We start from the raw sequence: 16,726 nt of genomic DNA, 5'->3' as shown, positions 1-16,726 counted from the left end.
TCAAATAAAATGCAAACTATTTAACCAAATGAGCAGTCTCTATGTTAAAATTAAGTTATAAACAGACAGTTTATGTTTTGGTGCATGATGTATTATGTAATCAATGCACTGAAATAAAGTGTGTGCAATCTTTATATTTTCTTTTGTTTGTTCATGAACATTGTTCCTTTCTGGGGTTATATTTCTGTCAATGTCCATGTCTAACTGCATTCTGTGTCTCCTGTCTTTTGTTGTAGACCAAATTTGATTGACATGAATAAAGTGTACAGACAGACCAACCTGGAGAATCTGGAGCAGGCCTTCACTGTAGCAGAAAGAGACTTGGGCGTCACACGCCTGCTGGATCCCGAAGGTAAAAACATCCCTCTGGATTCTCCTTCAAGGAATTTTTTTTTCATTCTTGACTTTCGTTGATCCCAGAGGATTTAAGGGATTTGTAAAGTATTTTTTTATGCCTGCGTAAGAGTACCTTCTAATAATTATCTAATAGTGATTTTACGTTTATGATGTTGAGTAATGTACACTACTGTTTAAAATTGAGGGTTTAGTAACATTTTTACTAAAAGGTTTTTGTAAATAACTTCATACTTTTAATTGGTAAGGATGCATTCAACTGATCAAAGGTAACCGTTTATACATTTCTATACAAAAGATTTCTATTTCAAATAAAAGCTGTTCTTATAAACTTTTTATTCATCAAGGAATCCTGAAAAAAATTATGATTTCCACAAAAATATTAAGCAGCACAACTGATTATCGATCATAAAAAGAAATGTTTCTTGAGCACCAAATCAGCATATTGGAATAATTTCTGAAGGATCATGTGACACTGGAGTAAAGGCTGCTGAAAATTCAGCTTTGCCAAGTTGCAATTTAGAGTATATTAAATTAGAAAACAGTTATTCTAAGTTGTAATAATATTTCACAATATTATTGCTTTACTGTATTTTTAATCACATAATTGCAGCCGTGGAAAGCAAACCTTTGTACGATAGTGCACTGTACATATTGATAGTAGTTTGTTTTCTCTTTCTGCAGATGTGGACGTGCCACACCCAGACGAGAAGTCCATCATCACTTATGTGTCCTCTTTGTATGATGTTATGCCCAGAGTTCCTGATGTTCGTGATGGAGTCAAGGCCAATGTGAGTGTTTTGAAAGTATAATAAATTATACAGGTATCATGGGCCATTGAGATGGTTTGTATTCATTGAAATAAATTTTTTATCGATGTGCACAGGAATTGGAGTTGCGCTGGCAGGAATATTACGAGCTGGTGACCATGTTACTCCAGTGGATCAGACATCACATTATTGTGTTTGAGGAACGCAAGTTCCCCTCCAGCTATGAAGAAATTGAGGTTAGTCTCATGATCCATGGGCTTAATGATCATGCATGTGCATATTTACATGTATAATTATGATTTGGTACAGTAATTTACTTTTATTATTTACCATCTAGAAGTGTTATGAAGCAGCTATTATGTAATTAATTTGTGACCAAAGATGCATGTGTTTGTAATACTATGGAAAAACATTCCAAATAATAATAAAAAAGATTGTGATACAACCTTTTCTCCTTAATTTGTTGTAGGTTCTCTGGCGTCAGTTTCTGAAGTTCAAGGAGTCTGAACTACCAGCCAAGGAGACTGACAAAAATCGCTCCAAGCTCATTTACAAGTCTTTAGAGGTAAATTAAATTAGCCACACATAGAAATGGCCTTTTAAACAAGCATGTAGTACAGTTTTCACTAAGATATGACTTTATGTTTGGGGTTTGTTTGTCACCAGGGTGCTGTACAGGCGGGCCAGATCAAGGTTCCCCCCAGCTACCACCCCATCGATGTGGAGAAGGAGTGGGGCCGCCTGCACGTGGCCATTCTGGAACGAGAGAAACTGTTGCGCTCAGAGTTTGAAAGGTGAGAAATCGTGGATTAACTTCTTATGTTAAATTTCTTACAAATTCTTTGTTTGTATAATGACTCATTTGAATAATCTGAACTATTTACAGGGGCATTTGGCGATAATAATGATAATACCGTAGGTCACAACGTATCGAATTAAAGAAGTAAAATGTATGATGCTGTAGTGCTCAGATTTTACCAATGTTTTGAACATAGTCTAAACAAACAGATTGTTTAGAACTCATTTAAGTTACGTTTCAAGAAAAATAAAGATCTGCATGAAGAAGTGACTTGACCTAAAAAGAAACTTCGACCATACCAATTGACAATTATCAGATCTTGAACAATAATAATATTTTACTGAATTAAGAAATGTGAAAGGACTCAACTTTAATTTCACTTGTCACTTATATGTAAATATGTAACTTAACCTATATAAAAAATATAGATTTTTCATTTGACTTTCTTTCCCCTTCAGTTTTCTGTTCCAAATGCCTTACTTTAAAGATTCCAATTGCTAAAATGACTTTTCATGTTGTTATTAAATAGCATTTTGCACAAGCAAACAGGGCGTCGCTTTTAAAAAGATTTGTCACAAGACCGACTCGCTGTTGCTCTGCAGAATGTTTATGAGTCTGATAAGTTACAGAAGCACTTCTTAACATCAATAGCTGATTCTGTGCGCCTCAGCTCTGGGAAAACGGTCTCTGTACGGGGATTCAGCATTATTAGGATTATTAGTCATGGCTTTTATGAATGACAGCCATGGATTGGAATACCTGCTCCGTAAGAGGAGGGTGTGAGTGATTCGACTGACTTTTTTCAAATGTATTGAATGTTGAATGCCTGTAAAGTCTGAATATTGTCTAGTTTAGTTTAGCCTTTGTCCAGTCATTACAGTCTTAATATTTCATGGCTGTTTTGCTTGAAGTGAATTATGCACAGTGTGTAAGAGTATTTGTGTGTCTGTTATATGTACAGGCTGGAGCGTCTGCAGAGAATAGTCAGTAAGGTGCAAATGGAGTCAGGTTTATGCGAGGAACAGCTCAACCAGGTGGAAACACTGTTACAAACGGTGAGATATATACCCATTTATATAGCTTTCAAGAAGAAAAACCTGTAGCAAATAGCACTATAATAATCTTTCGTTGTTATTGCAGGACATACGCCTGCTGAGTGCGGGAAAGCCTATCCAGCATGCCCCTGAGATAGAAGCAGATCTGAACAAGGCTGAAAACATGATCCGGTACCTTTTCAACGATGTGCAATTACTTAAAGATGGGCGCCATCTACAGGCAGAACAGATGTACAGGCGGTCAGTATAATATTTGACTTCATACTGTTAAGAAATTCGATGAGACCTAGAACTAAACTGTAATATGAATGCTTTACTATTTATTAATTTAATCATTTATTTGCAACTTTTTAAAATTATAAAAACTTTAATGGTGCCTGTCACCTGAAAATGTTTGCATTTTTTAAAAAGAGTTCAACTTTTTCTGTAAAGCTGCTTCATAGCAATATCTAAGCGAGCTGCTTTGCAGAAAATATGTATTAAATAGCAATTAAAATGCTTAAATAGCAATAATATTATCTGTAATAATATCTAAAATAAATATTATCATCAAATGGCAATTAAATCTGCATAAACAACAATTAATAATAATATCTATAATAAATGATATCTCACAGAATCTTCATATCAGCATCAGTAATTGCTCCTCTTTGTTCTCTCAGGGTGTACCGTCTCCATGAGCGTCTGGTTAACCTGCGCAGTGAGTTTAATCTGCGTCTGAAGTCAGGTGTGACGGTGTCGCAGGTACCCATGACCCAGGTGCCCATGACCCAGATCTCCCACATGCAAACATTACAGCAGTCTGCCCAGCGCGTAAGACCTGAGCTTGATGAAGTCACTCTCAAGTACATTCAGGACCTCCTATCTTGGGTGGAGGAGAACCAGAGACGCATTGATGGGGCAGAGTGGGGCGAAGATCTGCCCTCTGTGGAGTCTCAGCTCGGTAGCCATCGTGGCCTTCATCAGTCCATCGAAGAATTCAAATACAAGATTGATCGTGCACGGGCTGATGAGGTAATTTAATGCATTGTTTTAATACATATTTCTCTATTATTTTATCCAGTTAGTCTTAAAATGAGACATCTTACTCTTTTGTAGTAGATATTGTGTTCCCTGAGTTTTTGTTACTGTATCTTTAAGATTTGCATAAATCACCTCTCTTCTGATTGGGTAACTTAATTGCATGTGAACTGAGTAATAGTAGCATTGAGTGATGATATTTATATATTTAAAATAAATTATATATTGCATATTATATGTTTTGTACTGTGTACTTAGTATAAAACAACCTGGATACTCAAGTACAAATAATGCTGTTCTCAATAAACCATGCATGCTTTTTAAACAGTATTAATAATTCAAATAGTATCTTACACTCCATATATAAGTTAAGAATGTCTGAGATTGTACAGACTTTTGTATACAAAACCAACATCACAAAACTAACATCATTTTCTCTCCTCTCAGAATCAGTTGACTCATGTCAGCAAAGGAGCCTATCGAGAATACTTGGGCAAACTGGACCTTCAGTACGCTAAACTGCTGGTAAAATATCTTAAAATATCTTCATAACAAACTCATAACATACAAAGCCTTGTGAAATAGATTTAGCCAATTTGTTGGTTAAGTTTTGTTGATTTTCCACCTCAGAATGCTTCCAAGTCACGGCTGCGGAGTTTAGATCAGCTGCATGCTTTTGTTGTGGCCGCCACAAAAGAGCTAATGTGGCTGAACGAGAAAGAAGAGGAGGAAGTGAACTACGACTGGAGCGAACGAAACTCTAACATGACCGCCAAGAAAGATAACTATTCTGTAAGACCACCAAGACATCTAAACATGATTCGACCTACACTAAAATAGCTCTGTGATGTAATTTTAATTGCATTTGACATTAATAGTTGATGTTCCTGTGCTATCTTGTAGGGTTTGATGCGAGACCTTGAACAGAGAGAGAAGAGAGTGAACAACGTCCAAATGACTGGAGACAAAATGCTAAAAGAAGGCCATCCTGCCAGGAAAACTGTGGAGGTACAAAATTTGACAATTAATAATGTGTTGTTTGTGTTTGTCCAAAGCAAACTACTAGAGTAAATGAGTCTTATATACTAGAGTAAACGAGTCTTACATAACAATTATAGATCTGACAAAAAAAATAAATAATGTGAGTAATAAAAGAGAGTTTATGTGACTAATAATATCCAAAAATTATTTTACTTATTTGTGCAGAATATTTCATATTTTCATCTTTTTTAGTCTTTGAAGTTACATTTTTTTAAGTCCTGAAACTTTCTATTCCCAGGGTTCAATTATATTTTCAATCCAAGGTTTTTAATGTGGTTTCAATGTGGACGTTTTGACTCCATTGCATATTTTAGCAGATAGGTCTATGTTTTAATGGTTCTAATCTGTTCTTCTGTAGGCTTTCACTGCAGCTCTTCAGACTCAGTGGAGCTGGATACTTCAGCTGTGCTGCTGCATTGAGACTCATCTGAAGGAAAACACAGCTTACTTCCAGGTACATACTTTAATAAAACTCTATGCTTGTAGAGATTCTGCTTGACAGCTCAGAACCCATGGTTACAGACAAACAGATCTTCATCTCTATTAAAACTGACTTCAGCTGAATTATTTTGATCTCCTTACCAATTTTTCTGTTCTACAGTTCTTCTCAGATGTTAAAGAGGCTGAAGAGAGGATGAAGAAGATGGAGGACATGATGAAGAAGAAGTATGTGTGTGACCGCTCTATCACGGTTACACGACTAGAGGATCTGCTGCAGGATGCAGTGGTGGGTGTTAATATGATTGGGAATTTTCAGCCCAGTAAATATCAAAATGTATTTAAGGCTGGGTGATTATTTATTTGACCATTCATTAGATTAGAGATCCTTTGAAACTCAATTCAATATTTAATTTAATTTATGCAATATATATACAAAGTCACCTCTCTGGCCTTCAGGAAGAAAAAGAACAGCTAAACGAATTCAAGACACACCTGGAGGGTCTCAACCGGAGGGCCAAGACCATTATCCAGCTAAAGCCGAGGAACGCAGCTTACCCTGTCAAAGGGAAATTACCCATTCAGGCTGTCTGTGACTTCAAACAAATGGAGGTAAACACTCGCTTGTTTTGTTGTGTACATTGGTTATAAAATAACCTGAATTAATCCTGGGGGTACAATTGAGGACACATAAACAATGTTTTGAACCACGTTTTTTTATTTGCCTTCCTTTATCACAGTCCCTCTTTTAAAAAATGGTGACACACGTGTCACATAAATTGCAATTAAGTCACAGAACTAAATGTAATCCATATTAATCACTGCAGAATAACATCCTTCATTCTTTTGATTCAGATCACAGTACACAAAGGAGACGAGAGTGTCCTGGTGAACAACTCCCAACCGTACAAATGGAAAGTGCGAAATTCCAGTGGAAACGAGGCCACGGTACCATCCATCTGTTTTATCATCCCTCCCACCAACAAAGAGGCCGTGGACATCAGCTCTGGGTAACACAGTACAGCCTGATACGAGTGCACAAGCCTAGTCTCATTTGACCTCCCATGCTTTAGTTGGCAGCACATTCAAATTCCACATACTCCTTTTATCTCTGTCTTTGACTTTGTTTTGAGTCGAGATGTGTGGTTTTGTTGTGATTTATGTCAAATGTTGCAGGATAAACCGAATCTTTCTGATCAGCATTTGGCTTTGCCACCTTATCTGTAATTCTGTTTTGAACCTCAGGTTAGATGCAAGTCTGCAGAGGCTGATGGTCCTTTGGCAAAAGCTGCATGTAGATATGAAAAGCCTGCTGTCCTGGCAGTACCTCATGCGAGATATCCTGCTTATCAACTCCTGGAATTTAATCATGGTAACTTGTACACACACCCATTTTTGGTATTCAAAAACTTAGTACAAAGTCTGTACAAAATACTACAACTAATATGCACCAATATTTATGAAATGATGGAAATAATACAATAAATGGCTGATGCAAAATTATATGCCATTATATACTTAGAAATAAAAAAATTAGAAATCACAATATTATAATGTACAGTACGTAAAATTGATTTGCTTCAGCAAGGATGCATTACATTTTGTAAAAGTAAAGACATTTGTTAATATTACAAAAAAAATCTACTTAAAAAATGTTGAACTATATATTCAACAAGAAAAAATATTAAGCAACACAACTGTTTTCACCATATAATGATAATATGAAATGTTTCTTCAGCACCAGCATATTAGAATGATATTTGAATGTTCATGTGACACCAATGGTTTCTAAAAATTTAGCTTTGCCATCAGAATTATAAATTTCATTTTAAAATATATTCAAATAGAAAATAGTTTTCTTGAATTTTCAAGATATTTCACAGTATTACAGTTTTTCCTGTATTTTGATCATATTAATGTAGCCTTGGTGAGCATAAAATGATCAAAAACATTAAGAAAATCTTACTGGGCCTAAGCTTTTGTATGGTAGTTCAATTTGAGCATGCACAATTCAATATTCAGTATCGCCAATATATTTTGATTGCTATGATAAATAAAATCAAGTAATAAAATAATATTGGCTGATAATAACTGATCCAATATATCATACATCACTTTAAATACCTATGTTAAATAACACTGTAAATATTATGTATTATTTCAATGCATGCAGAGGCATAGAAATGATCTGAAAAGCATATATAAATATACTCATGCATATTAATTAGGTCACATTTTGTTCTCTAATTTTATGTAGTTTAAGACTTTGAGAGTTGAGGAATATCGACTGACCCTGAAGAAAATGGAGGAACACTATCAGGCCTTCCTGCGTCACAGTCAAGATTCTGAGCTCTTCGGTGCTGACGATCGCTTGCAAGCAGAAAACAGTTACAGCAAAGCCACTCAGCATTATGATAACTTGCTACGCTCTGTTGAACAAGGTAGGTGACAGATTAGGGCGGCAGGTTTGTTCAGAAGTATAGAAAACCATCCATCACTTTCACTGTTCATCAAATGAAAGAGATTGCACACAGACAAAGCCATCTTGGCCTCAGGAACAACCCCATTTTAAGGCATAGCCCTGAGCACGGCTGCAGATTTTTCTGCGTGCTTGATGCAACACAAAGGCATTACAGAGTTTCAAGAGCTTTGCTCTTCTGCTGGATTAAGTGTTTTTATGACAGCACAGTTTGAAAATTCTGGATAGTGCCACCTCCCATTATGACTGCAAGACTTATTTTACAGAACCTGTTTTCATCCAAAAGGGAAGCGTACCGGGTAAATATCACAGTGTGGATTTCTTTATTAATAAACTGCAAACGATTTGTTTGATGTTATCGTTTGCATCACACTTTGTGCATTTTGCCTTCTTCCCCTTTGACTCCAATGTGTGTAATGGAGCAGTGTGTGCTGTTTCTAAGCATGTCTATAATTATTTTTTTCACTTGGTTGATGACATTTTCAAATTACAGAGATTTTCCTCACTATTTGACATTTTGAAATGCATTGTATGTACTTAAAAGTGTGCAAATGAACTGTTTTACTTCAAACTTTGAGACATTCTCTACACAAGCATATGAATGTAAATGCTTCGATGTCAGCTTGATTTCATGTGAAAAATATACATTTACTGTTTAAAGGTTTGGGGTCAAGAAATTCATATTTTTATTCAGAAAAGATGCATTAAATTGATTAAAATTGAATTAAAAGGATTCTATTGCAAATAAACGCCACTCTTTTGAACTTTTCATTCATCAAATAATCCTGAAAAAAATGGATTCACAGTTTTCATGAAAACAGCACATCTGTTTTGTTGATTTATTTTTGGCATGCACATCTGTTTTTAAGCAGCACATTTGTTTTCATCATAGATAATACGAAGAAATTATTTATTGGGTACCAAAGCAGCATTATTAGACCCTTAGATTTCTAAGGGATTGTGTGACACTGAAGACTAAACACATGAATAAATAAAATTTTAAAATATATTAAAAACAGTCACTTTGAATTGTAACAATATTTCACAGTATTACTGTTTATACTGTAATTTTGATCAAATGAATAAAGCCTTGGTGGGAGTTCTTTCAAAAATGTTAACAATTCTGACTGACCCTGAACATTTGAACAGTAGTGTGCCTGTAGTGTCGATACAACATAAATCGAGTATTATGACTGAGGAGACATTCCTAGAAGTCTATGTGTGGTTTTGATTTTGAATTGTATTTTGGGATCAGAGTTTGAGAGTTTTGTTTAACACTAAGTATTTTGATTATTCAGGGGAACAGGATGAATCAGTGTGTAAGAGTTACATCACCCAGATCAAGGACCTGAGACTGAGACTAGAGGGCTGTGAGAGCCGCACAGTGAACCGCCTCAGACAGCTGGTGGACAAGGAGCCTCTCAAAGCCTGTGCACAGAGAGCCACTGAACAGAAGGTCTGCAGAAGCACTGCATTATATCTCTCTGAACTTGATGCCATTGAATTTAGTGTTTTTGGATGAAGAAATACCTTTAAATGCATCTTAAATGAAGAGCCTGCGCATGTTGACTTCAGTCATTAAAATGTTTATAATCCCCATATATATTATTTTATACCTTAATATACTTCTGTATTCTCACGTCATTCTACAGAAGGTGCAGGCTGAGTTGGAGGGTATAAAGAAAGACCTGAATAAGATGGTGGAGAAGAGTGAAGCAGTGCTGGCCACATCTCAGCAGTCCAGTTCCGCCCCTGTCCTGCGCTCAGAAATAGACATCACCCAGAAAAAGATGGAGCATGTCTACAGTCTCTCCGCTGTGTATCTCGACAAGTAAGACTAAGTCTTATCCTTTTTGTTTTTTTATATATATACAATACACTTCCAATCAAATGTTGGGGATCGGTAAGATTTTTTAAAAGTTTTTGAATGATGCTTACCAAGGCTGCATCTATTTGATCAACAATACAGTAAAAACAGTAAACGTATGAAATAATTTTACCATTTAAAATAGCTGTTTTCTGTTTTAATGTATTTTAAAATGCAATGTATTCCTGTGCTCAAAATCCTGAAGCTAAACTTGCAGCAGCCATTACTCCAGTCTTCAGTGTCACTGGATTTTTCAGAAATCATTCTTATAGGTTGATTTGGTGGTCAAAAACATTTCTTATTATTATCAATGTTGAAAAACATTGTGCTGCTTAATATTTTTGTGGATTTTTTTTTTAGGATTCTTTGATGAATGGAAATTTATAAAGAAATATAAATTGATATTTTTGTAAGAAAGCAAAAGTCTGTTACTTTTGATAAATTTAATGCATACTTCCTGAAAAATAATAATAATAGTGACGTAATAGAGAAGAATTCAGTACAGTTTTTTTCTAAGTCACCTTTCCATATTAAATAAAACTGATCGTATTTTTTTGTCCATAAAGGCTGAAGACCATTGACATGGTAATCCGCAGCACACAAGGTGCTGAAGACATTCTCAACAAGTGCGAAAACCAACTGCGTGATGTAAACAAAGTCCCTGTTAATGAGAAAGAGGTTGAGGCCAACCAAACACAGCTCCAGGTGCAATGTCTCTCACACAAACACCCAATTATGCATGAAATGATAAGTTACCTTACTACCATGTTCATGTTCTCACCTTCTTTCTTGACCCTAGAAACTGCGCTCAGAAGCAAAGGGCAAGCAAGACACGTTTGACCGCCTGGAAGAGGAGCTTCAGAGGGCTACGGCAGTGAACGACCGGATGTCTCAGCTGCACAGTGAGCGGGACATAGAGCTGGAGCACTACAGGCAGCTGGTGGGCAACCTGAAGGACCGCTGGCAGGCTGTGTTTGCTCAGATTGAGTTAAGGCAGCGAGAACTTGACCTCCAAAGCAGGCAGATGCAGGCCTACAAACAGAGCTATGACTGGCTCATCCGCTGGATAGCAGATGCCAAGCAAAGGCAGGACAAGCTTCATGCTGTGCCTATAAGTGGCAGCAAAGCTCTTCAAGAACAGCTGAACCAGGAGAAGGTATCTATCTATCTACAAAGTTTTAATTAATTTATCATTCTCAATGCTTTGTATAATGAATATGCTCTAATATTTATCCTATATATAAAATCAAGTAGTTGATCTTTTTATTTACGACATGTCCATCCATTTTCCAGAAACTGCTTGAGGAGATTGAGAAGAACAAGGATAAGGTGGATGAGTGCCAGAAACATGCTAAAGCATACATTGATTCCATAAAGGTGTGTGTGAATGTCGCTGCATGCATGTGATTTATGATTTATGACTTATGAGTAGCAGTCTGACTGAATGTTCTCATGCAGGATTATGAGCTTCAGCTGGTGACGTATAAAGCTCTGATGGAGCCCATCGCTTCTCCTTTGAAGAAGACCAAAATGGAGTCTGTATCTGATGACATCATCCAAGAGGTACCTTTGATTTCTGATATCCATCCATTTTTTAATCTTATTCTGATAAATGCATTAAATAAGCATACTGCATGTGCACCTTAAAGTATTTCATATATGACATGCTAAGTAACTTTAAAACCATCTTTCAGTATGTGACTCTGAGAACACGCTACAGTGAGCTGACGACTCTTTCGAGTCAGTATATTAAATTCATTATCGAGACACAGCGCCGTCTAGAGGATGAGGAGGTAAGTGTCAAATTTGTACTCTAGCACTAACTGTAACTTACTAACTTAACCATGTAGTTCAATTTAATGATGTATGGACATAAGAAATATGTATTTATTTCACTGTACCAACCATATGAGACACAGTTACATTCGTAATTAAGTTATTAAAGAGTGACACAATACTGAATTTGCTACTGTTGGCCATGTGCTAGAGGTAAAAGTTATGAAAATAAAAAATGTATCAGATAGAGGTGCTCACCTAGGTCTTCAGTTATGGTTATTCTAGTGGTGCAGCACATCCCATTTCTTTCACTACGTATGTCTCTCATTATCTGTTTACTACTATGGAGGTTTTTTAATATCTCTTCCATATTATTGAGCTCTCAGTTAGTATTGGTATCCTTCAGCCTGAAGCAAACATAAAATTTTTATGTTGCATGGTGCAACATTTAGCAGGGATGCCACATTTGTTCTCTAGTTTAATTTCCTGGTTGGATTCTGCCTGTTGCTTTTGGAAATAGAAAGCAGCATTCTTACCCATCACTCCTTTGTGCTCTGATTGTCTGAGTATGCTTCACCCCTTCCTGTAGTTGTTTTCTTGTTTTTTTGTTTCCATTTTCCATTCTAACCTTTATTTTCTCGTTTGCTTCTTGAAACTGCTTACCAGTGCTTTATCATGATGAATGTTTGTCATGTTTGGGCACTAAAGAGGTAAATTGTCCACAAAATGCATGTTCATCCTTATCCAGTCCCCTTGTTAATTACATTTGCATTATTTAGAAATACACACAAATATTAAATAATATATGCATTAATATATATTATTGAATTGGTCAAAATCTACACTGTTTGGCATTCATCAGACCTATTTTCTTCTTTTTTATTGTCATTCTTTCTTTGCTGCATCACTAAGCTGTGCTGTTGTATGCATGATAAAACCTTAAATATAAATTTTCAAACACTTTTAAAGAGAAATTTTAAAAGGCTAAATTTCCATATTTGGCATCTTTTATTCAAAAGTTAACCTTCTGTAAACCTTTATATTAATTTTTTTTTATATTAAAATAAAAAGACTCTTCTGTGTTTAGAATTACAAGATAGGATTTTAAATATGTGAACAACATCAAGCTTTTTTGTAGTTAAAAAACCATATCCAGTAATAACACCTCATTAGCTTAATGCCATTCAGTATTCCAGCTGTAGTGTTTTGTCAAGTGATTGTGTCTCATTTTGTGTACCATACATTGCGACTTTGTATTATCCTTCATAAATCTTCTGCAACTACTTGTTGTTTTTTAATTTAGTTTAACTATTTAGCCTAACTACCTGTTACTTTGTCCATGTACTTACATTTCCATGTACTCACATGTGTCTGTAATTTCTAACTCTTAAATGCTTACCTTTGTCCCTATTTCCCCAACTTTTTACCTCCACTAATACAGAAAGCTGCCAAAAGACTAAAGGAGGAAGAGAGGGAAAAGCTGGCCGAAATGCAAGCCGAACTAGAAAAGCAAAGAAAGTTAGCAGAATCTCAGGAAAAGGCTATTGTTAAAGCAGAACAAGAGGCAAATGAGCTGAAGACAAAGATGAAAGACGAAGTCAGCAAACGACAGGATGTTGCCGTTGATGCTGAAAAACAGAAGCACAATATCCAGCGAGAGCTTCAGGAGCTCAAAAGCATTTCAGAGCAGGAAATCAAGTCTAAGACTCAACAGGTAGAGGAAGCGCTCCAAAGCCGCACAAGAATTGAAGAAGAAATCCGTATAATCCGGATTCAGCTGGAGACGACGATGAAACAAAAAAATACTGCTGAAACAGAGCTTCAGCAGCTCAGGGCCAAAGCGGCAGATGCTGACAAACTTCAAAAGGCAGCGCAGGACGAGGCAGAGAAGCTTCGGAAACAAGTTGCTGAAGAGACTCAGAAGAAACGCAAGGCAGAGGAGGAGCTTAAACTGAAATCAGAAGCAGAAAAGGAGGCTGCCAAAGAGAAGAAGAAGGCCCTTGAGGATCTCGAGAAGTTCAAGTTCCAAGCTGAGGAAGCTGAGAGGCACCTGAAGCAAGCAGAGCTGGAAAAGCAGCGACAGATTCAAGTGGTAGAGGAGGTGGCTAAGAAGACCGCAGCCACCCAGCTTGAGAGTAAACAATTGACATTAACAGCAAAACTGGAAGAGTCACTCAAACATGAACAGGTTATGGTCATTCAACTGCAGGAAGAGGCAGAACATCTCAAAAAGCAGCAAGCCGAAGCGAATAAGGCGAGAGAGCAGGCAGAGAAGGAGCTAGAGACATGGAGACAGAAGGCAAATGAAGCTCTCCGGCTCCGGCTCCAGGCTGAGGAAGAAGCCAATAAAAAAACTGCAGCTCAGGAGGAGGCAGAGAAACAGAAGGAGGAGGCCAAACGGGAAGCAAAGAAGAGAGCAAAAGCTGAGGATGCTGCCCTTAAACAGAAAGAGACCGCCGAAAAGGAACTGGAGAATCAAAGAAAGATGGCCGAAGAAACGGCTAAACAGAAGCTTGCAGCAGAGCAAGAGCTTATTCGGTTAAGAGCAGATTTTGAGCATGCTGAACAACAGAGGACTGTCTTGGATGATGAGCTCCAGCGTCTCAAAAATGATGTTAATGCTGCTGTTAAACAGAAGAAAGAGCTGGAGGAGGAACTGGTCAAAGTTAGGAAGGAGATGGAAGTTTTGTTGCAGATGAAATCCAAAGCTGAGAAAGAGTCGATGTCAACCACTGAAAAGAGCAAACAACTACTTGAATCTGAGGCCACCAAGATGAAGGAACTGGCTGAGGAGGCGACTAAACTGAGGTCAGTTGCAGAAGAAGCAAAGAAACAGAGGCAGATCGCAGAAGAAGAAGCTGCCCGCCAGAGAGCAGAGGCTGAGAAGATCCTCAAAGAAAAGTTAGCAGCTATCAATGAAGCGACCCGTCTAAAAACTGAGGCTGAGATCGCTTTGAAAGAGAAAGAGGCTGAAAATGACCGTCTAAAGAGAAAAGCCGAAGACGAGGGCTACCAGAGGAAAGCTCTTGAAGATCAAGCAGCACAGCATAAGCAAGAGATCGAAGAAAAGATTGATCAGTTAAAGAAGTCCTCAGACACTGAGCTCGACAGGCAAAAGAAAATTGTAGAAGAAACTTTGAAACAGAGGAAAGTGGTGGAGGAGGAGATCCACATTCTCAAACTCAATTTCAAAAAGGCTTCAACTGGCAAACAGGACCTTGAACTTGAGCTTAACAAACTGAAGGGAATTGCAGATGAGACACAAAAGAGCAAAGCGAAGGCAGAGGAAGAGGCAGAGAAATTCAGAAAACTTGCTTTGGAAGAAGAGAAAAAAAGGAAACAGGCAGAGGCCAAGGTAAAAGAAATCCAAGCTGCAGAAGTAGAGGCAGCAAGGCAACACAAAGCAGCTCAAGAGGAGGTTGACCGTCTTATAAAGTTAGCGGAAGATACCAAAAAGCAGAAGGAGCTTGCAGAGAAAGAAGCTGAGAAACAGGTTATTTTAGTGAAAGAGGCTGCACAAAAGTGCTCTGCTGCTGAACAGAAAACCCAAGATGTTCTTCTCCAGCAAAATAAAGACACCATGTCTCAGGATAAACTCAAGGGAGAGTTTGAAAAAGCAAAGAAACTGGCGCAAGATGCGGAAAAGGCTAAAGACAAGGCTGAAAAAGAGGCTGCCCTGTTGCAGAAGAAAGCAGAGGAAGCAGAGCGTCAAAAGCAGGCAGCTGAGGCTGAAGCCGCCAAACAGGCAAAAGCCCAGGAAGATGCTGAAAAACTGAGGAAGGAAGCTGAGGCTGAAGCTTCCAAGCGGGCTGAGGCAGAAGCTGCTGCTTTAAAACAAAAAAAAGAGGCCGATGCTGAAATGGCCAAGTACAAAAAGCTTGCAGAAAGGACCCTGAAGCAGAAATCTTCGGTTGAGGAGGAGTTAGTGAAGGTCAAAGTGCAACTTGATGAGACAGACAAACAGAAATCAATCCTTGATGATGAACTGAAGCGACTTAAACAAGAGGTCAGTGATGCTATGAAGCAGAAGGCTCAAGTAGAAGATGAGCTCTCTAAAGTCAAGATTCAGATGGAGGACTTACTAAAACTGAAACTGAAAATTGAAAAGGAAAACCAAGAGCTTATGAAGAAAGATAAGGACAACACAAAGAAGCTTCTTGAGGAAGAGGCAGAGAACATGAAAAAATTGGCAGAGGAGGCAGCACGGCTCAACATTGAGGCTCAAGAAGCTGCAAGATTACGACAAATTGCAGAGTCTGATCTCGCAAAACAGAGGGAACTGGCTGAGAAGATGCTGGAAGAGAAAAAGCAGGCCATTCAGGAGGCAAAAAAACTAAAGGCTGAAGCTGAAAAGCTCCAGAAACAGAAAGATCAGGCACAGGTAGAGGCTCAAAAGCTAATGGAGGCCAAAAAGGAGATGCAGGAGCGCCTGGAGCAGGAGACTGAAGGTTTCCAGAAATCCTTAGAGGCTGAACGCAAGCGGCAATTAGAGATTACCGCAGAGGCAGAAAAATTGAAGATTAAAGTGGCACAGCTAAGTGATGCTCAATCAAAAGCAGAGGAGGAAGCCAAAAAATTCAAGAAACAAGCAGATGAAATCAAATCCCGCCTATTAGAGACAGAACAACAGACTTCAGAAAAACATACTGTTGTTGAGAAACTGGAAGTACAGAGGCTGCAGAGCAAAAAAGAAGCTGATGATCTGCATAAAGCAATTGCAGAGCTTGAGAAAGAAAAAGAAAAACTGAAAAAAGAGGCCGCTGACTTACAAAAACAATCAAAAGAGGTATTGTTATATGTTGTAGTACTGTGGCCTAGTGTTTACATATTACCCTTAAACCCCTTAATCAACAATTAACAGTTTTTATACAACTTCTGAACCTTCGATCTTTGATCCAAACACAATTTATTCATGTAAATTGCACGTTGCCAGTCACAGTAATAAGAAAGCCTGCAATTGTCATGAACAAAGATGTTTTTTTACATTACAGTGTCCATGACACAGTATAAATAATTACTGAATAGTATAAATGCATTTATTTAGTATACAGTTATGTCGTACAGCCCATATTTGCAAGTTATTGGTATCACTATTTATTTGTTATTAATATCTAATGTCTGTAAGTT

At 37.5% G+C, this 16,726-nt stretch overlaps 1 protein-coding gene across 2 annotated transcripts in view; it reads left to right on the top strand.

Moving 5' to 3' along the window:
- Positions 1-16,726, top strand: part of LOC306885681 (plectin-like) — a 48,848-nt gene that overhangs the window by 22,937 nt on the left and 9,185 nt on the right. For both annotated transcript variants that reach the window (XM_079442368.1, XM_079442367.1), the window contains exons 7-31: positions 237-352; positions 1,039-1,145; positions 1,241-1,360; positions 1,594-1,689; positions 1,791-1,918; positions 2,885-2,978; positions 3,064-3,218; positions 3,641-3,992; positions 4,446-4,523; positions 4,629-4,790; positions 4,902-5,006; positions 5,398-5,493; positions 5,641-5,766; positions 5,937-6,089; positions 6,333-6,487; positions 6,723-6,849; positions 7,735-7,918; positions 9,255-9,412; positions 9,609-9,787; positions 10,390-10,528; positions 10,623-10,979; positions 11,117-11,200; positions 11,282-11,386; positions 11,518-11,616; positions 13,041-16,385. In XM_079442368.1, coding sequence (XP_079298494.1) covers positions 237-352; positions 1,039-1,145; positions 1,241-1,360; positions 1,594-1,689; positions 1,791-1,918; positions 2,885-2,978; positions 3,064-3,218; positions 3,641-3,992; positions 4,446-4,523; positions 4,629-4,790; positions 4,902-5,006; positions 5,398-5,493; positions 5,641-5,766; positions 5,937-6,089; positions 6,333-6,487; positions 6,723-6,849; positions 7,735-7,918; positions 9,255-9,412; positions 9,609-9,787; positions 10,390-10,528; positions 10,623-10,979; positions 11,117-11,200; positions 11,282-11,386; positions 11,518-11,616; positions 13,041-16,385 — 6,820 coding nt within the window. The remainder of the gene's footprint in view (positions 1-236; positions 353-1,038; positions 1,146-1,240; positions 1,361-1,593; positions 1,690-1,790; positions 1,919-2,884; positions 2,979-3,063; positions 3,219-3,640; positions 3,993-4,445; positions 4,524-4,628; positions 4,791-4,901; positions 5,007-5,397; positions 5,494-5,640; positions 5,767-5,936; positions 6,090-6,332; positions 6,488-6,722; positions 6,850-7,734; positions 7,919-9,254; positions 9,413-9,608; positions 9,788-10,389; positions 10,529-10,622; positions 10,980-11,116; positions 11,201-11,281; positions 11,387-11,517; positions 11,617-13,040; positions 16,386-16,726) is intronic.

The sequence above is a fragment of the Barbus barbus genome (assembly GCF_936440315.1).
Source record: "Barbus barbus genome assembly, chromosome: 19".
NCBI classification, from domain to species: Eukaryota; Metazoa; Chordata; class Actinopteri; order Cypriniformes; family Cyprinidae; genus Barbus; species Barbus barbus.
The sequence above is the reverse complement of the archived record's forward strand: the minus strand, read 5'-3'. Positions and strand labels throughout refer to the sequence as shown.